Here is a 19,982-nt window from a genome sequence, read left to right as displayed (position 1 = left end):
ATATATATATAATGTCCAATACAGTTCTAAAGTATAGGGACAATATTTAAAAAAAAATGTTTTTTTTAAAGTATCTTATGCTCACCAAGATTTAATTTGCTTGATAAAAAAAATACAGCAAAAACAGAAATAGTGAAATATTATTACAACTTAAAAAAAAGTTTTCTTTTATAATATATTTTAAAATGTAATTTATTCCTGTGATGCAAAGCTGAATTATCAGTGTTGAAACCCATTATGCTGCTTAAATATTTTTTGGAAGCTGTGATACATTTTCTCCATGGTTCTTTGGTGAATAGAAATATTTAAAAGAACAGCATTTATTTGAAATAAAAATTATTTTTTAATAATATTACAGATATTTTTACAGCCACTAAACCCTGCAAAACCCTAAACATTTGAATGATTATCGATAGATAGATAGATAGATAGATAGATAGTCTATATATAACAGTTGTCTCAAGCTATGTAATTCTGATTGCAACATGCTGTATATCAACAAATAATAAATGTATATATATATATATATATATATATATACATACATACATACAATTAGAATTACATAGAAAATCAGTTGCTTGAGACAAGTGTTTTTTGTTTTTTTATAGTTAAGCAAAAATGCAATTCCAAACAAGTAATCCAGTAATAATAAAACATTAAAACCTGCTGATAATAACTGGTAAAGGAGGAAAGAGATGAAAGAACAGGCTCACCAATCTGAGCGCTTCTTCCCACGCAGCTCCCTGTATCAGAGCAGAGATGGCCTCCTCACAGTCCTGACAACACACAGGCATGAGCACATGACACAGCAGACAACAGTCTTGGAAACAATGATGACTATGAAACATACAGTGTACCTTAGCATACTGCTCCAAACACAGGGCGGCTTGCGTGTGCCTCCTGGCCTCCAGAAGTTTCTCTGAAAACATCAGACATACAACATGGCTTCCGGATATTCATGATCTCATGGAAACATGCATACATGACAGAGATCTCCACCTGCCAGGTCTCGGGCGAGCAGTGTCAGCTGTTCAGGTGGTAATGGGATGTGTGTGGCCACAGCGAGGGCGTTTCTCCAGCTCGTACAGCTGACGAAGGCCTGCAGGGCACGGGCGTTCTCTCCACATCTCCACAGCAACAGTCCCGCCTGCTCCGCCTGCTGCTGCTCCACTAGATGCTCTGCATAAGCCACGCTCAGGGTCTGATGACATCACAGGGGTCAAGATCATGTCATCACTGCTACAGTTAAAACATTACCACACAAGCTAAATATTTAAGTCAGTTCCGCTGTGGCCTTTTAGGCAGGAGTTTATATAATAAAGCTTGCCTTGTATTGCTCACTGTTTGAAGAACAGAGCTCAAGAGCATCACTGTACAGTCTCTGATCCTTCACCAAGTTTAACAATTCTGTGAAATGTTCTTCACCTGAAAAACATGAGGCAGAAAAGGAGAACCAAACAGAGATACAGATGGTGTAAAAACAGAAGTATTTGCTGTTGGATTGCTCATGGATGTCCAACAAGGCTCTTACCACACTTGCTGAGGTGATGTAAGGCCTTCCTGTATCTCTTGAGGTGTTTATCGATGGTGTAGCGCTGGTAGCTCGGCTCCAGGGTTTTCAGCATGTTCAGAAATGGCAGGTACTCTTTAGGGTCCTACATGTTTGAGGAAAAAAAACTATAAACCACTGCAAAACAGTGTCTACAACAGACGTGTGCTAAAACAGAAAAGCTGTCTACACGGGAAATGCCTGTTGTAGTGTTACAATGCAATGTCTGTCAACTAATGGCCAATTTCTATTTTCAATGTGTTGTACATTCCTTTTATAATATAAAATAATGTAATTGCAATATAAAATAATATACAGTATAATAATAATATAACATTTTATAGTAATACAAATATGTGAAATAGCTTCTTATATGTGAACAAAAATTTTATTAATTACGCATTTATTACATTTTTTGAATGTTTTATAATATAATATTTTTAACATAATACAATAAAACCAAATACCCAATGTGCAATTGCTGCACTTATGAAATTGTGAATTTTATTTATTATATGTTTACTGAATTGTGTTTGTTAATTTCATACAAGTTTTGTATGTAAAATGATGAACACAATACAATAATATAATATAGTATAATATAATATAATAAATATGTGAAATGGCTGCTTATATGTGAACAAGAATTTAATTTATTATGTATTTATTAAATTATAAAAAATAAAAAAAAGTTTTATAATGTTTTAATATAATATAATAAAAATATGTGCAATGGCTGCTTATACGTGAAATTACAAATTTTATTATGTTTACTGAATTGTATTTGTTAATTTCATACAAATTTTGTTTGTAAAACAATGAATATATAATATAATATATGTGAAATTCTGAAATTGTTAATAAAAATGGAATTTTATTAGTTATATTAACAACATAATATAATAATAATATGTTTCATATGCAAAATGGCCGGTTATGTGACATTTTAAATTAAATTATGTATTTACTGAATTGTATTTGTTCGTCTTGTAATATAAAACAATATAATACAGCAATACAAATATTAGAAATGGCAGCTCATATGTGAAAAGATTAATTTTATTCATTTAATAATTTTTAAATATTATATTATATTATATTATATTATATTATAAAAACTAACAGTTAAGATGCATCAGAGCTGGAATCTTCTGACTGACCTTCTGAGATTTTTCAGCCACCATGAGCACTAGGTCAAAATCGTAGGTGCCGAGGGAGTGTTCATACAGCTCATTCACGTTAACGAGGAAGAGAAGATACTTCAGGGCTTCCTCTGCGCTCACACTGCTGCTGCCACTGGGTGGGTTCACTAAACATACAAGCACACAGATGTAACAGACACATAATCAAACTTATTTTTATTGGGCTTGTGTGAACCGAGACTCACCTCGTAACTCGTGGACCTTCTGTAGAGCGATTTCTAGTTCTGGTGTAGTTTTTCTCACGTGTGATGTCAGAATACATAAACAATACCTGTGTATAGATGAAAGCACCTTAGAGGAGGAAGATCAGGGCTTGATGTACATCATGTGTAAAATGTAATCTTATCTCACTTGGAGAGGGAAGTAGAAGGGCTATACTATACTTCCTGCAATTTATGAAACGTAAGTAACATTTATAACCGAGGAACTGACTTTTGTGGGTCGAGAGTCTCCATTGTTGACCGTAAAGCATCACAGATGATGTCCACCTTCTTTCCTCCTTTACCTGAGGCAGAACTGGAGGCTGAGCGTGAAGGACATGGGTACATTGTTGTAGTGGTGTCTTCCTCTCTAAGAAAGAAAAAAATAGTATTAAAAGACAAATGAAAGGGAAAAAAGCATCAAAAGAGATTTAATCAATGCCTTAAAGACAGTAAAGTCTTACTTGAGTTCAGTGAGGAACAGATTGATGTAGTTGATGGAGTCAATCTGTTTCAGGAACATCTCAATGTTGGCAAGAAACACCTGTGAGAGGAATCATGGGATGGGGGTAAATGGGTGTGGTGTTATTCATTTAGGGCCATTCTCTGAAAGAAAATGCAATCCATGGTGTAGAAGAATGTGTTTAGATGTTATTGCAAAAAAGGAAATGACAACAGAGTGAGGTCACTCACAGTTGGATTGTGGTCATAAACGAGATTGAGGTTAATCCTCAAAGATGTACAGGGCTTGATGTACATCATGTGTAAAATGTAATCTTATCTCACTTGGAGAGGGAAGTAGAAGGGCTATACTATACTTCCTGCAATTTATGAAACATAAGTAACATTTATAACCGAGGAACTGACTTTTGTGGGTCGAGAATCTCCATTGTTGACCGTAAAGCATCACAGATGATGTCCACCTTCTTTCCTCCTTTACCTGAGGCAGAACTGGAGGCTGAGCGTGAAGGACATGGGTACATTGTTGTAGTGGTGTCTTCCTCTCTAAGAAAGAAAAAAATAGTATTAAAAGACAAATGAAAGGGAAAAAAGCATCAAAAGAGATTTAATCAATGCCTTAAAGACAGTAAAGTCTTACTTGAGTTCAGTGAGGAACAGATTGATGTAGTTGATGGAGTCAATCTGTTTCAGGAACATCTCAATGTTTGCAAGAAACACCTGTGAGAGGAATCAAGGGATGGGGGTAAATGGGTGTGGTGTTATTCATTTAGGGCCATTCTCTGAAAGAAAATGCAGTCCATGGTGTAGAAGAATGTGTTTAGATGTTATTGCAAAAAAGGAAATGACAACAGAGTGAGGTCACTCACAGTTGGATTGTGGTCATAAACGAGATTGAGGTTAATCCTCAGCTTCCTCATGCACTCGAAAGCATCTTTAAATCGGAGACTGAAACAAACAACATTGCAAAATGATTCAAATCAAATCAATTAATTTATCAGGTATTATTTTTTACATTTTTAAGTAAACATATAATAGAAAAAAGTGCTTTAATCCTTTTTTTTTTTCTTTTAAAAAAGGTCAGTATTCTCTTTGTATATGTAGCATTGTCTGAACTTTTTCTAAATGTAAAATACCTATCAAGCCACTTTCTGAGCTGAGCAAGTACAAGAGCTTGATGATGGATGGTTTCCAGATTCCCTCGTGGCATCTGAAAACAAAACAAAAAATACATTATTAAATCATTAAAATACATAATCAAAAAATACATAATCATATGAACATGTTCAGTGCACCTGCAGGATGAGTCTGGTGTCCTGGGGAACCACAGAAACGATGCGAGAGCCTCGTTCTACCTTTCGGACAGTCTCATCATTCTGATTAGCATCTGAGCTCAGAGCTGACTGCAGACCTGCACAGGACACCAATATAGAAATAGAAATAATTAAACACATTTCTATATTTATGGAATATATGCTGTATTTATATTGTGTTATAATACACTACTGTTGAAAGGTTTGGGATTGGTATGTTTTTTTTGTTTTTAAATTTTTGTTTTGTTATTTTATTTAAAAAATACAGTAAAACAGTAATATTGTGAAATATTATTACAGCTTAAAAAACATTATTATTTAAAAATGTAACTTTTTCTTGTAATGAATTTTCAACAGTCTTTCAGCACAGTAGCTATGTTTCCATCCAAAGTTACGAACTAAACTTATGCGCAAAATTGGAATATTGCATAAAACATTTGCGAATAAAGCACCGTTTCCATCCAGTGAGTTAAAGAGAACAACATTGTCACTTTCTCTTGTGCTAAACATCACGAAGAAAAAAATTATTTGCTGCAGCAGGAGAAGGCACTCTATATAATAATTTGTGTATACAATAAATTACGTGCCTCAGAGCACGCAGACGAAACGCTGTCATGTTATCTTATTTTCGGAGCCTGCTGTTTGTGAACGCAGTTCTGGGAGTTAATTATAACAAAGCACTTTGACGAGACTTTGCTTAAGCATTTTAGAATGAAAAAAATAGCATTTCAGATGCTGTGTAATGTGATCGGTTTGTTGGTTGGTCCAGTTGTGCTGTCCCATCGCAAAGTCACATGTCTTTTTAGATGCGCATAAAGGAATTTAAACGGTAAAAGTGTTTCCATCGTAGTTTATGCGCATGTTTTCTTACCGGATAAGAAATGTATCCTACTTAGTTAAGCGCACAAGTTTTTTTATGCGCATTTTTAGAATTTATGTGCATCTTGGCGTTTCCATCCAGCGTTTTAAAAATTTAAAAATAGGTGGATGGAAACATAGCTAGTGTCACATGATCCTTTAGAAATCAATCATTCTAATATGCTGATTTGTTGCTCAAAAATAATTTCTTACTATCAATGTTCAAAACCGTTTTGTGAAACTGTGATGCATTTCTTCAGGATTATTTAATGAATAGAAAGTTCGAATAAACAGCATATATTTGTAACATGATGCATTCACATGTACCTTTGATAGAGAGTGTGCTGAGGTTGAGACAGTGGCACATGTGAGAGTGTGTGGTGAGCAGGAGGAAGTCGTCATAAACTACAAACGAGGAGATATTGGAGGCCACCTGCGAGAAGAGACACTCCAGTGAGCATACCAGCCAGGATTTCGTCACTAACACACTAAATGTAATGTAATTTTTATCCTTTTTCTATCCTTTTTGGGGTACTCACACCTACCAGTGAGTCACCAATGTAGAGGTGTGATCTCTCTGTGAGGCCTATCAAATGTTCCTATTAAAAGACAAATACATATGAAGCATTTATTGAAAATGAAGTGAGCATGATGAAATAAAGGTCAGTGACAGATGCAGACTATATATTCACCTCTCCGCTGAGGGTACATAGTGCCGCCTGAACACAAGGCCGGGGCAAGTTGATGGTATTGCCAGTAGAATCCTTCCATTCTGTTAGACTGAGCTCTGAAGAGTCTGTGTAGAATATTCTAGCATTAACAGACGTCTTTATATGTGTGATTAAATTATTCATTTTTAAATTCCATTAGGAAGAAAAATTAACAAGACAAGTGATAAAACAGATACTATGTAGAAGCCAAATCCAGTTCCTGTTATAATTAGTGGACTGACTGACCCATGTGAATTTTCCGGATCTGTCCGTCATCAAGTTGCAGGGCCACAGTGCCATTTCTGAGGCTGTGACACAAGCTGATCACAAAACCATCCACTGGAACGTCTGACCTGAGAAATGACCAACACCAAGAATTTAAGAAAAAGAGACACTGCATAAAGTGCAGCAGAGTTTTAAAAATTCTAAAGTTTTTGTAATTCCCAGCCCCTGAGCTCACGTCTACGCTCGTTAGATCAGTCTGTCTTTGCTTGAGCTACACTGAATACAAATGTGGGCAAGACCGGAGGAGTTAGTTATTTTGGCGTCAGTACCTGATCTCCAGCGTGTCCTTGAGGTCCTGGCTGTCTGATGGGGTGAGTTTCAGCAGGCGGGTCAAGTATCTTCCATGAGCCACAGCCAAAAACAAATTGTCATTCAACCACAGCAGCAAGCGCAGGGTCAGAGGTTCCTCCTGATCCATGGTGACCCTGTGAGAGAACATCTGCATCAGAATATATGCTACATGTAATAAGTACACAGTAGTGCCGATCTGAATAGATATGCTAGCCCGATGAGAAAATGACAGAATAGAAATGAGCAAAAAAATCCAAAAACAGTGGAAACAGTGGATTTTGCAGAAAAGAACTGTGGAAACAGACAATTTGTCAAAAAAAAAAAGACTGCTGCATGTAATGTATATTTTTTGTAGGAGTTTGAGATCACTAAGATTTTTTAAAGAAATAAATACTTTTATTTAGCAAATAATGCATTCAACGGATCAACAGTGACATTTAAAATGTTACAAAAAAGTCATTGGTTCTCACAAAAATATAAAGCAGCACAACTATTTTCAACATTGATAATAAATATTTCTTGAGCAGCAAATCAGCATATTAGAATGATTTCTGAAGGATCATGTGACACTGAAGACTGAAGTAATGATGCTGAAAGTTCAGCTTTACCATAAGAATAAACTTCAAAAAAAGAAAAAAATATATTTATTAATATAGAAAACAATTATTTTAAAGAGCAGGTCATATGGGTTTTTGAAAAATATCTCTTTTGCAGTTTATAACGTAGCTATCCTTAAATGAAAACAATACCTGCTTGGAACGAATCGTTTCGAAATCATTGGCAAATGACTCTAAAATTAAATGTATATTCTGAGAAAATTACAATGTTTTCTGACCTTAGATGCATTTAAACCTGTTGTAGGGGACTCCAACACAATATTAGGACACTTTAAAATAACATATGACCTGCTCTTTAAATTCATTCTTTTAAATGGGTAATAATTGTTTAAATTTTTATATAAATGAATGCAGCTTTGGTGAGCACAAGACTTTCAAAAACATTTAAAAATCTTACCGACCCCAAACTTTTACAGCTACACTACCGTTCAAAAACATGTTAATTATTTAGTGACACCTTCTTGTTAAATAAGGATTGGAGAAACATGAACAAATGTAAACAGTCAAACTCAAAATCATCTGTACCTGTATGTATTTCTTAATACTAATGGTGCTGAGATGACTTTAAAGCCAGATACCCCAGGTACACCTCCATTTTCAACTCCACCACCTGAATATAGGAAATGTAAGTGAGAAATCCTAAACAACATAATGTTTGAATCACGTTTCAAATTACGTGACTCACCTTGACCATATACATAAATATGTCCATCGGCTGTGAGTGCAGCGAGCTCATTGGTCCTCTGGGCTTGAGAACGGAAGGTGACCAAGTTGACAGGAACAGGAAGTTGAAGTTCAAAAGCACACATAGGTGGAGGGATCACACACTGGCGGAATGTTGTCACCAGGATTTTATCTGCAAAACACGTTAGTTAAACACAATGAAATCATTCAGACCTTTAATTGTTGGACTGTACTCAAATGCCTTATTTACTCTACAAATGATGTAAAACTAGATCTGAGAAACAGCGTGTTGTCTGCAATTTATTCAAGCAGAGAAATTAATCAATTATTCATAAGTTAGACAATGGCCACACCTACCTCCATCAATCACTGCCACATTGGCGTTATCATGGCAATCTGTGCCATGACTGCGCTCTGTGCTCCAGCCCCAGTTATAGGTGTAGCTGGCCCATCCTCGAGTCAGGAGGTGGAGACGCAAGGGTTTCTCCGGATCCCAACACACACACGCCGGAGCCCTGAGGGGCTCACTGCCAAAATGCACGCTCTGCTTTAGATACCAGTGATAATTCCCAACTGTCCACAGCTGAACTGTGAAAGAAAGAGGTCAGATGTTTAAAACAAAGCATCATGGCTGTCTTAGTTTCTGCATTTTCAAATGTTAAATCATCAAATTTTATTTTGAATGAAAACCACAGGGAGCCCTTGAAGCTTTTGTTAATAAGCACTTATCATTAAACGCTCTTTTGTTGATAAGCGCTTTTTACGACAAAAATGGGAAGATGGTTGGCGCATGCTGGATTCATAAATGCGCAATAAAGCGACCCAAAATCAGAGCAGATGCAGAGATGCAGTTAGTGTGGAGCAGTATTTACTGAGCATATATTTATGCAAATCAATTGCAGCCTTTGTGATTTGATAATCACACTAAACCTTGTAAACTCAACCAGAGGTACCCGGCTCAAATTTCTGATTTTGTTAATATTTTTTCTGTAGAAAGACAAACATATATAGTTAAGAAAGCCAAAATATAAAATTTTAGTTTAAATACAGGTAATACTTTTTTCTTTTAAAGAGGAACATCTAAAGAACAAACAATGTTATAACTAAAAATGCATCAAATTTTTTTCTGTCAGCTCAATTGCATAGAACATATATGTCTGAGTGCCATAAATATTATTTTTCTAAAGTTGTCATGCCTGTAACTTTAAAATATCCTAATATCCTTCTAGATTCTCATTCTTAATAAACTTTTCTTTTGGAATCTCCATTGGTAAAGTCTACAGATTTTACTTATATACCTACCAATCTCTGTGTAAAAATAACAATAATGCTGCCAGCTTCTAAAGTCATTTTACCCTCCTGTAATTTGGCTCCAAATCTCAGGTGAAACTTGGCATTTTGACCCACCTCTAAAATAAGTGGATTACTCCGTAAATATCTGTGACATTTAATATTTTGGCTTTCATCACTATTTATGTATATTAACATAATCGAAAATTTGAGCTTGGGAAGTTTCCGAAATTTAGTTGATTTGACACAGAATGACTCCATATTATGATTTTGGTTTATTTTGATTAATCATGCAGCCATAATTAAGCAACACTGATCATTACTGGATCCATCCCTGAATATGCAAAGCAGTCTGATCTGCATCTTACTGTATGTGTTGGGATGATCGTTCTCTCCGGGCTTCAAGTCCTCCATCCAAACAGCCAGAACAGTAGAGTCACTGTTCCACAGCAGTTCCTTTACCTGAGAAAAACACACAAATCATCAGCTTGTCATGCACCATGACTTGTATTTCAGATCTTTGAAAATAACATATACAGAGGAGATGAGATCTACCTTGACCTGTTCCTTTCCAAAAGGCAGAGTAAAATCTCCATGCAACAGTCCGTTCTTTTCCATAAACACCACACTGTGTTTGTTAGGGTGCCGCTGTGTGGAAGCGATCAGGCTGCCAGAGGGTCTAGAAGAAAAATCAATTTTTGTCAGTTCACATCAGATCAGTCAGACTCAACACGAAGTCAAAAGAAAAATGTAAAAAGACATTCAGAATATCTTACTTCCAGCAGAGAGGCTGTTCCAGACCGTTAACAACCTCGCTAGTAGCCTGCAGAACACATTCTCGGTTCCAGATTCGAACCTTTCGAGCACCTGAAACAAAAAGCTGCTATATTTTACATTCACATTAATGCATCTGGCAGACACTTTTATGCAAAGTAACTTTCAAGATACACACTTTATCAGTTCATGCATTCTTTGGCAACCAAACACATGACCTTGGTGTTGTTAGGCCCATGTTCTGCTGTTTAAGCTACAGTAATAATGAACAATATTAACTGTCACAACTTTTCATGTAACAACAATAGCAGAAAGTGAGAGTCTCACCAGTCTGAGGACAAACAGCGCTGACAGCAAAGAATTGCCCATCGCCACGCCATGTGATTCTTGGCTTCCTGTCATCCCATGGCAGAGCAGGCTGCACTTCCTGTGAAAGTGTATGAGAACTAGGTGAGAAAAAGACCATATTCAAACCAGGTTGAAAATGACAATGATCTCCTGATGATTCTCAGGTCAGTATCATACTTCCTAGCTGCAGCGAGTTGATTTGGTAAAGCAGAATGATGCTGAACAGAACAAAAACTTACTGCGGCTTTCCGCTGGGCAGCCTGCTTGCCCTCAGAGCCATGAAACTGAGTCTCCTTCTTCCCCCAACCAACTGTGATGAACTTATCTAATGCACAGAAAGAAAAAAAATCACCCATCAGACACAATATCTGCTCATATGCAGAGAACACAAGTCACCTAAATGAAAGCATAATATTAAGAAGTAAATGAAGACTTTTATGAATTATACCTTCGCCAAAGTCATCCTGATTGATTGCAACCTCAGTTATTGGCTCAAAGTCCTTGGTCATCATGATAATGGTCTCCTGACCTGACATGCAACATAAGACACAAACAAACACAATGAGAAAGAGTGACATGGCACTATTATGCACTTCTAAACAGATATATGCTGAAAAAAAACAATTCTGTTACTTGAAACAATATAAATGTTAACTTAAAATAAAACATTTTATTTTAGCTAGTAACTTTTAATTTAGCAACATTTCTCTTTTTTATTTAGTTTAACTTAATGCCCTAAAAATTACAAATTATAGTATAAAATAAAAACATTAAATAAACATAAATACATAATATATATATATATATATATATATATACACACACACAAAAAAACTGACAAAAAACACAAACTTAAAATTAAAATGGAAAATATATAAATAAAAATGAAATCAAAATATTAAAAAGAAAACTATAATAACATCTCAAGGATAGTAAAATAACACTGCTAGTGATATAGACCTGTGGTCAGAGTCACCAACTCTTGATCTGGGCTCCACGTCATGCCAGTTAGACCGCTTTCCACGCTGCCAACACATTCTAACTGTGAGAGAGAACTTGAAATTGTTCATTAGAAAGTACAACAAGAGCATATATATTTCACAGAATCATTTAGCAATCATTGTATACAATCATCAAAGCATTTAGAACAAATGAATGATCACCTGACTGGTGCTGAGGTTGTAGAGAATAACATCACCACTGCCAGTGGCTACACACACTGACTCCTGATCTGGCAGATCTTGTATCGCCACCACAACCCCACTGCCGTCCTCTGGGAGATAGTCCTCTGCCGTCAGTGAAACCTCTTTGTGAACCTATAGAAGCACATTATACAGCAAAATTTATGTATAGCTATTTGGTATTAGACATACTAAACCAGAAACAATCCCCCTGGAACAAAATGGGGTTACAACAACTATCATAAATCACCCTTTCTGGGATTTAAACTTCTATGAAAACTTTTTATTTTTATTCTAAAAATACCTCTTTGGTCCGAGGGTCAAACTCTGTGATGGCAAGCTCAGAGGCCACCAGCACGGTTCCAGTCTCGCTCCTGATGGTGAAACACTGTGGGGACCCCGGGAAGGAAAGATCCACACACTTGAAGCGCTGCAGCAGACTGAGGTTTCTCATTTTGGGTAGATGCTTTCAACAAGATGAGATCTGAAACAGTTTTGCAGTTTTTGTTAGATTGATCTGATTACAATCACTAAAATAAGACAAGGCAGGTGGGAAAGACATCCTGTCAACTTCAACTGCACGACATGCATCCTGGGATGCTTTTTAAACAACTACGCATGACGGACATTGATTGGTTGCTTTCCCTGACAATAAATGTATACGTCAAAAAGTTTAATAGATTATCAGCAATAAATGTAGTCAAGTGTGTCCAAAGTGATTTCCATATTGATGTATCATGGTATTTACATGATGGTACTAAAAAAGTAATACCAAAAATACCATGTTACATGTCCACAACACACGACATTACCATGGTACTAAAACATGGAATTTTATGTTAGCGAGACATTTATAACATCACAATACTAATACAACGACATCAAACTGAATGAAATGTAACGTTATCTGTTTAACAGGATCTACCTCCTTATCCAGTAAACAAATGCTTTCAACATCAGAATCATTCTTATGATTACAAAATGGAAAGGAAACTGGCACAAATCAAGACAGCGTATGTTTGAAAGATATAACTTTACGCAGCAAATCTAGTTGTATTTATATAAAGACACAACCATCAGTAATACTTACCTTGTTGTCTTTTTGACCTTTTTATATGAGGTAAATTATCATTTGCGGCATACACATTCACAACACACGCACGTTGTTGTCAGTGCAACCTGAACTCTGACATCAAAGAAAAAATGGCAGTCTGTGGTGATGCGCGCAAGTGCGCACTCAGTCGTCTTGGAGGAACAGCGGGGACGTCAGGTTCATTTTTGTGAATCGGTTCTTTTGAACTGGTCTTTTTAAAGAACCGGTTGAAAAAGCAAGCCCGCGGTTCAAGCTTCAAAAGTTTCAGGTTCCAAAAACCTCAGTAACGTTATGTGTTCACATATATTTGTTTTTCATGTTTTTTTTTCGATTAAATGCCATTAAGTGTGAGTTGATAAAATTTCGAACATTAGAAGGTTATTTTGCCAAAAGAACCAAACGAATCACTGCGAGTCGGACATGTTCGACAGAAATGGTTCTCGGTTCAATGAGTTGGTCAGTTAGCAAAGACTTTATGCTTGGACCAATTCAGTCAACAATTCTTACAAAGCACGAATTGTTCAGTCCGATCCAGCGCATTCAGACCGGTTTTGCGAACTGGTTTAAATGATTCAATGAAAAGATCTGACCCAAATGATTCGTTCAGGAGTCAGACGCCAAAATTACGTTATTTCATGTACAAAACACACGATTTCGTTTAGTGTTCAAACGGCCCGTCTCCAGTATAATTTAAATATATGAAGTCAAATAGTTTTGACTTTTTAAAAACAGTTTACAAGTTTCTGAAATTCGACAGATACTTGGTATGTGTATACTTGTTTGAAACGAGCAGTGCTTCAAAACAGTGTTTGAAGGCGATGACATTCATGACACGGACGAAAGACGTACGCAACACTATTACATATTCCTGATGTGTAATATTTCCTGATTTCCTTAATGCTGTGACTCGCTGAAAGAAATATGAGTCACTGGTGAAGGAAGTGCAGCTGTGTGCGAGTTGTTTAGATCTGTAAGTGCCACGAGACGCGCCCTGGACAGACGCATGGAGTAAAGAACACTGAACTTTTCAACAGAGAAGGTATGTGATTATTATCAACTACTGTGCTGTAAACAGTGTGTTTTATTTCAGTTTATTTATTACAGCAAACAGTGAACAATGCGCGCATGTAAGCACGGGTGTTGACTAATAAGAATGACTTACCTACGATACAGCGAAGAGTTTACCCATTTTATTTATTGTTTCATTCATTAACATGCATTATACTATTTAATGCTTGAAAGTCCAATAATGTACGTTAAATAATATAAAATGTCATGCAACTTTATTGAAACTATATTTTTCCATTTGAATTAATAATTTTCTATTTGATACGAAACATCAGATAATGTTTAATTAATTATTAATAAAATGTATTACAAAGAATTACCTGGAGTTGTACATTAATGAGCGCTGGTGATATGTAATTGTGAAATATTCATATGTGGAAACTGAAATGAGGTAATAGCTGTGCATAGGCACATTGTGCAATGTTTTTGAAAGTGGAATTTGTATCCCACATAATGTATGGTTCTCCATGCTGTTACTGCTTCTTCTTTTTAAGTATGATAATATGGGGCAAGACGCCCTCAAGGACAAGTTAACCTCCACACCTTTTTTTTTTTTTTTTGACCCCTGGAAGCTTTTGAGGTTAATTGCTTTAATTTTGTGTCTCTGGAAAACAGTTATTTGTGACATTGTATTATGTTAAATATAAAAGTTTTTTTGTGTCTATTTGGTAATAAGGGATTTGTGGGCCGGGTGGCGTCTGGTTATTTGTTAATCTAGCCACTGTGCTAAATAAAAACCTTGGATTGTTTTGGTTATTTTCTATGAGTTCTATGAGCATACTGATGTGATGTTTTTAGATTTAAAAAGTAAAAAAAAGTATTGTTTTTATTTTTAAGTAAAGAAGATTTTGTAATTTTGGGGGTTATTATTCAATAATTCCACGACTTAGATGCACATTTCAGACTAATTGATTGAAATTATACAGTTGGAATTCACAGTGGTGCTATTATGACATACTGTCAATAAAATATTGCACACGTGAATATGCTATGTAATTCATAGAATAAATGTACTGTTCATATTAATCTTTTACCAAGACGTCATTTGATTACTTGAAGAACATTTTGTCTGATGTTACTTCTTCTCTTTAGATAACCAGATGGAGAGCGATGGAAGCTCCAGCACGCCACCTCCACCGGACATGCACGTATCTCCTGCAGATGAGTGTGTCGGCTCTGACGAGACCCAACAACAGAGTTTGGGTCGATCAGATGGGGCTCAGGGTAAGAATGACACCCAGATCCATGCTGCTTTTCCTGATGGGACCTCTGCCACTCTCAGAGGGACACCCACTTCTTCCAGCACTAAATTATGTGGCTACCTCAACAAGCAGGGTGGACCCCTCAAAGCCTGGAAGTCCCGCTGGTTTGTCTACGAGGAGAAGAGCTGTCAGCTGTTTTACTACCGTATGGCACAGGATATCAATCCTCTGGGTAAGGTGGATCTGTCTCGTGCCACGTTCAGTTACCCGCTGCAGGGAGAGGAAGGAACCTTTCACATACAGACACCAGAGCGCACTGTCATTCTCAAGGTAATGTAATCACATGGTTTGAAATAACAGATTTTTTAAAAATTTTGAATTGTGAAGCAACAAAGGGCGACAAGCTTGGGATAGGTTGGTACAGTAATTGTGAAAAAATCACTTAGATGAACATGGCAACTATAGATTATTTTACATGATTGTTTATATGAAGAAACGTAAGTCTATTTCAGTGCTGTTATTGTTAACTAAATATATTAAAAATCATTTTATTTAACTACAAAATGAAATAAAATAAAATTTAAACATTAGATAAAACTTGAAGGAAAATTTGAAATGCTGCCTTGGTTACTTACTGAAGTTTAAACTAAAGCTGAAAATAAATGAAAATTAAATATAATATTGTAGTACTTTATATATTACAAAAAGTAAAACTAATAAAAATGAGAACAGCACATAACAATTACTAAAACTTAAACAAATTGACAGTAGTTTCAAGAAATTGAAGCACAAATCTGTATTGTCAGAATTTGTCTGTGCATTTAACTTTGTAGTAGTTTGTAAGTCTCATTGTCCTGAACGGTGATTCTAATTAAAAACTACTTTTAGTTTTATTACTTAAAGGGATAGTTCACACAAAAATGAAAATTCTGTCATGTTGTTCCAAACCCGTAAGACCTTCTTTCATCTTCCGAGCACAAATTAAGATATTTTTGATGAAATCCAACAGCTTTCTGACCTTGCATAGACAGCAAGGGAACTACCACATTCAGGGCCCAGAAAGGTAGTAAGGACATCAATCAAATAATCTGTTAAATAGTTTAAATAGTAGTTAATGACTGAATGTTAATTTTTGGGTGAACTATCCCTTTAAATGGGCATAATGCACATTGAAGACAATACATCAAATACTGTCATTATGTATAAACACTTAACTATTTCATTATTTATTTAATCCACAGTAATGAGCATTGGAAGGAATATGTGCTTCATTGCAACAATATTGAATAAATACCAATGTGACTGGGAATGTCCCAGGGGGAAAAAAAGTTAAAGCAAGTTTTATGATTTTTTTTTTATGGCAATTAGGTTCTAAAGGTCAGTTGCTTTTCAAAAACGAGATTGTAGGGTATAAATGGTGGGAGGAATCTAAACCTTTCTTTCTTTAAAATGCCTTTAAAATGGCACAGTGATCACATGACTGCACTTCATATTACGCGCACCACATACTAGAGTATCAACAGAGAGAAAAGGCTGCTGGCTGTACACATTTCGATAAAGTGTAAAGTTCTGATTAGTGGTCATTGGTCAATGTTTTTTTCTTAATTCTTAAAATACGATCACCCTCGAGTCTCTCTTTTGACTGTTACACATTAGGGTTACATATGGAGGAATAACAGTCAAGCATCTTGAGTAAGACAACAATACTTTCCTCTCAACAGTCTTCAAACATGATTTTGTTTTTAGGCAGCTAACAGGGATGCCCAGATGTACTGGTTGCAGCAGCTGCAGTTGAAACGTACATTATACAGGGAGCAGCATGCTGAACATAAGTCCATATCCAAACCAGACAACCACAAATTGGAAAGCACCCCATCAGCAAACAACTGCCATGGTAAGAGCCTATACATCTTAGTAATAAAGAAACCCGACATTGCTTACATGAAAACTGAAAAACATTTACTGCATTATGGAAATTACACTGTTTATGAAATATGATCAGAGGGTAAATGCACTTCATTTTTCCAAGTAAAGTTCAGTTGTTTGGCCAGTCATGTGATACAAAGTTAATAGAAAGTGAAAGATGATCAGAACCAGTCAGATCTTGAGGACTATTCCAGAATGCTTGGAATCTGTGCACCAAAATAGTGTTTTAACTGACTGTTTCTATTGCCAGAGGAGTTCCTTCACCTTCAAACTGGTAAGATAGTAATGAAAAAAGATGATAAATGAAATTTCAAAATGTTGCCTTAAAAACTAGTAAAAATGTCAAAAGCACTTAACAATGAACTAAAAATGTAATAAATACTATAATGATATGTCACCTTCAAATTAACAGCTAATCCTAGAGATTCACATACTTTTGCCGCTCACAGATATGTAATATTGGATCATTTTCCTGAATAAATAAATGACAGTATATATTTTCATCTCATTTGTTTGATTGGGTTCTCTTTGTCAACTTTCAGGACTTCTGATGATGATTTTTTGGGTTATATTTATGCAGAAATATAGACAATTCTAAAGGGTTCACTTTCAAGCAGCACTGTATAGACTACTAAAATATATTCTAGGACCATTAAGTTTTTGGGGGTTTTTTGTATTGTGACAGTATTTTCAAGACAATTAAGCACATTTGTATCTAAATTTTTATTATCAGAATGTGTCTCTGCATTTAACTTTGTTCGTTTTCGTTTCTTTGTAAATCTCATTATCGTCAAAGGTGATTCTCTTTAAAAACTACTGTAATACAATTTAATTAATTAAATTGAAAGCAATACAGCAAATACTACCATAATGTATAAACACTTTTTTTTTCGTTAAAAAATGTTGCCTTGCCAACAAACTGAAATAACTGAAAATATAACTGACATATTTTTATTGCTAGAGTTACTTCACCTTCAAAATTTTATAAATTCTTCTTTCAATAATCTGACTGGTTGTTACACCCAAAACTAGTCACCTACATCTGGTGTTCAAAATAAAATAACTATTTCCCAAAATAGAGGCCATTGTTACTAAACAATGTTACTAAACTATAGGCTCTGGCTATGAGCACAGGGCAGAGACAGAGACAGGAAGCAGAGCCAAGGATAGAGGGAGGAAAGCAGCAGATTAGCTGCAAGGGAGCTGCTGAGATTGACCAATCAGATGCCACGTCACTCTAGGGCTGGGTATCGATTCTGATGTTCCAATTCGATTCGATTTCGGTAGTGGATTAGACTAGTAATAAGATTAACGTAAATCTTATGTTCAATGTTTGCGGAAATAAATATTGAAAAAAATCGATTCGTGGCCTTTGAGAATCGATATTGAATCGACCACATTTTAAAAAACGATATATCGAAAAATCGATTTTTTTTTTTTGCCCAGCCCTACGTCACTCTGCCACATTGTTATAGTTAGTCATGATCTGTAGCCCCAGGAGGAGGTTGCAAAAGCTCAGTCTGATATTTAGTTTGTAGATACATCATCAGGACTCATACGGTCTCCAGCCAGTTTGTGCATGTATTGTCTACCCACATTCTGTTATCTGTCTTAGCAGGAGGGTGTGTAGACAGGAAATGTCAGGACTGCTAATCATCCGCAAACTTCAAGTAAACATTTAGCAATTCTGGAAAAAGGGTGGGATGGATATTGATATTCATCTTTTCTTTTTCATTATCCACTACATCTCACAAAAACTAAAGAAAATGATAAAAGCACTTGGTCACTAAAAACATAATATATGATTAATGATGTCTGAAATGTAATTTAAACTAATTTTTGAGGCACCCAAAACTTTTGGCAATTATAGTGGAAATGTGGCAGCAGTACTTTGATACTAATTGCTTTTTAGTGTATACCAGCTATATGCAGATAACTGGATTAATTAATGAATTAATTGCAAGTTGTTCCCTGTCTCTTCTAATTTCCAATGCAAAATGCATCATTTCCAGGAATCCAAGTATACAGGGTTGGGCTTCTCGTGCTAAAAGCACACTCATTACTTACATTCACAGCCATCCCCTTCCAACCACAAGCTGTGGTATTCAGGCATTAAGCAACAGCTGTCGAATGAGAGTCAAATGCAGAAAATGAGGAAGTTAAAGTCTGAGCAGCTGAATCTGTAGAAAATCTGGAATATTGCATCACCAGACAAAGACAGACAGTATGGATATTTATTTATTTTTTACTCAATGCTAGCTTGTGGTTAGCATACGGATCTTTTAAACAGCACTTATGTGATTATTAGAAATTCCAGGCATGCTGGGACATGTACCTCACTCTCTGCTAAACAACATTGTTTCGTTCTGTCATTTGAAAAGAGATAGGTACAGCAAGATAGAGAAGAAAACAAAAATAACATTGTACTGGCATAAGCTTTATTTTTGTTTATAAGCTTTTTATTTTTTCTTACTCTACCATTCAAAAGTTGAGGGTCAGTAAGATTATTTTTCTTTTTAAAGAAATTAAGAAATAAATACATTTATTCTGCAAGGATTCATTAAATTGATAAAAAGTGACTAATATATATATCTGAAATCTTACTGTGATCTCAGCATTAAAAATTGTTTGCATGTGTTTTCTTACCAAACAAATAAGAAACAAGAAAATCTCATTATCTGAAAGCATGTTGTTATACTGATCTATCAGATGTGTTTAACACAGTGGGTTTGCTGCTGAATGCTTGAAAGCGTGATTTCACCAAGTACAACATGTTCCTGGATCAACATCCTTGTTGATCCTGGAACAACATTCCAATTAACCAATCAGAATTGAGGGATAACTTTTCAGGAAATATCTGTTTTAGGCTTACGATCAGGGTTAGGTGCTTCTACACCCTTGTTAATCAGCTATCATTTCACACTGTTTT

At 35.6% G+C, this 19,982-nt stretch overlaps 2 protein-coding genes across 7 annotated transcripts in view; one reads left to right on the top strand and one right to left on the bottom strand.

Annotated features, from left to right (window-relative positions):
- The window catches only part of elp1 (elongator complex protein 1), a 16,618-nt gene extending 3,652 nt beyond the window's left edge, over nucleotides 1-12,966 (bottom strand). Inside the window, exons 1-30 of one of the 5 annotated variants that reach the window (XM_016560797.1) lie at nucleotides 12,855-12,966; nucleotides 12,069-12,248; nucleotides 11,747-11,899; nucleotides 11,544-11,625; nucleotides 11,032-11,112; nucleotides 10,823-10,908; nucleotides 10,563-10,662; nucleotides 10,238-10,328; nucleotides 10,017-10,140; nucleotides 9,830-9,923; nucleotides 8,529-8,759; nucleotides 8,173-8,343; nucleotides 8,013-8,097; nucleotides 6,849-7,004; nucleotides 6,541-6,647; nucleotides 6,277-6,380; nucleotides 6,130-6,183; nucleotides 5,912-6,017; nucleotides 4,709-4,824; nucleotides 4,550-4,623; nucleotides 4,283-4,361; nucleotides 3,419-3,498; nucleotides 3,187-3,324; nucleotides 2,940-3,025; nucleotides 2,713-2,861; nucleotides 1,535-1,658; nucleotides 1,331-1,428; nucleotides 1,003-1,204; nucleotides 861-922; nucleotides 717-779 (exon numbers count right to left, since the gene is read on the bottom strand). In XM_016560797.1, the coding sequence (XP_016416283.1) occupies nucleotides 717-779; nucleotides 861-922; nucleotides 1,003-1,204; nucleotides 1,331-1,428; nucleotides 1,535-1,658; nucleotides 2,713-2,861; nucleotides 2,940-3,025; nucleotides 3,187-3,324; nucleotides 3,419-3,498; nucleotides 4,283-4,361; nucleotides 4,550-4,623; nucleotides 4,709-4,824; nucleotides 5,912-6,017; nucleotides 6,130-6,183; nucleotides 6,277-6,380; nucleotides 6,541-6,647; nucleotides 6,849-7,004; nucleotides 8,013-8,097; nucleotides 8,173-8,343; nucleotides 8,529-8,759; nucleotides 9,830-9,923; nucleotides 10,017-10,140; nucleotides 10,238-10,328; nucleotides 10,563-10,662; nucleotides 10,823-10,908; nucleotides 11,032-11,112; nucleotides 11,544-11,625; nucleotides 11,747-11,899; nucleotides 12,069-12,218 (3,246 nt within the window). In that variant the 5' untranslated portion in view covers nucleotides 12,219-12,248; nucleotides 12,855-12,966. Of the gene's footprint in view, nucleotides 1-716; nucleotides 780-860; nucleotides 923-1,002; nucleotides 1,205-1,330; nucleotides 1,429-1,534; nucleotides 1,659-2,712; nucleotides 2,862-2,939; nucleotides 3,026-3,186; nucleotides 3,325-3,418; nucleotides 3,499-3,821; nucleotides 3,960-4,053; nucleotides 4,134-4,282; nucleotides 4,362-4,549; nucleotides 4,624-4,708; nucleotides 4,825-5,911; nucleotides 6,018-6,129; nucleotides 6,184-6,276; nucleotides 6,381-6,540; nucleotides 6,648-6,848; nucleotides 7,005-8,012; nucleotides 8,098-8,172; nucleotides 8,344-8,528; nucleotides 8,760-9,829; nucleotides 9,924-10,016; nucleotides 10,141-10,237; nucleotides 10,342-10,562; nucleotides 10,663-10,822; nucleotides 10,909-11,031; nucleotides 11,113-11,543; nucleotides 11,626-11,746; nucleotides 11,900-12,068; nucleotides 12,252-12,854 lie in introns of those variants that run through there. The other 4 variants (XM_016560798.1, XM_016560799.1, XM_016560802.1 and 1 more) reach the window with 4 other exon arrangements.
- A 724-nt stretch (nucleotides 12,967-13,690) lies between these two features.
- The window catches only part of LOC107746547 (TBC1 domain family member 2A-like), a 14,563-nt gene continuing 8,271 nt past the window's right edge, over nucleotides 13,691-19,982 (top strand). The window contains exons 1-4 of one of the 2 annotated variants that reach the window (XM_016560804.1): nucleotides 13,692-13,896; nucleotides 15,018-15,149; nucleotides 15,260-15,457; nucleotides 16,874-17,021. In XM_016560804.1, coding sequence (XP_016416290.1) covers nucleotides 15,036-15,149; nucleotides 15,260-15,457; nucleotides 16,874-17,021 — 460 coding nt within the window. In that variant the 5' untranslated portion in view covers nucleotides 13,692-13,896; nucleotides 15,018-15,035. Of the gene's footprint in view, nucleotides 13,897-15,017; nucleotides 15,458-16,873; nucleotides 17,022-19,982 lie in introns of both variants that reach the window. The other variant, XM_016560803.1, reaches the window with a different exon arrangement.

Source organism: Sinocyclocheilus rhinocerous, unplaced genomic scaffold (assembly GCF_001515625.1).
Source record: "Sinocyclocheilus rhinocerous isolate Xijiao unplaced genomic scaffold, SAMN03320098_v1.1 scaffold679, whole genome shotgun sequence".
In the NCBI taxonomy this organism is placed as follows: domain Eukaryota; kingdom Metazoa; phylum Chordata; class Actinopteri; order Cypriniformes; family Cyprinidae; genus Sinocyclocheilus; species Sinocyclocheilus rhinocerous.
The sequence above is the reverse complement of the archived record's forward strand: the minus strand, read 5'-3'. Positions and strand labels throughout refer to the sequence as shown.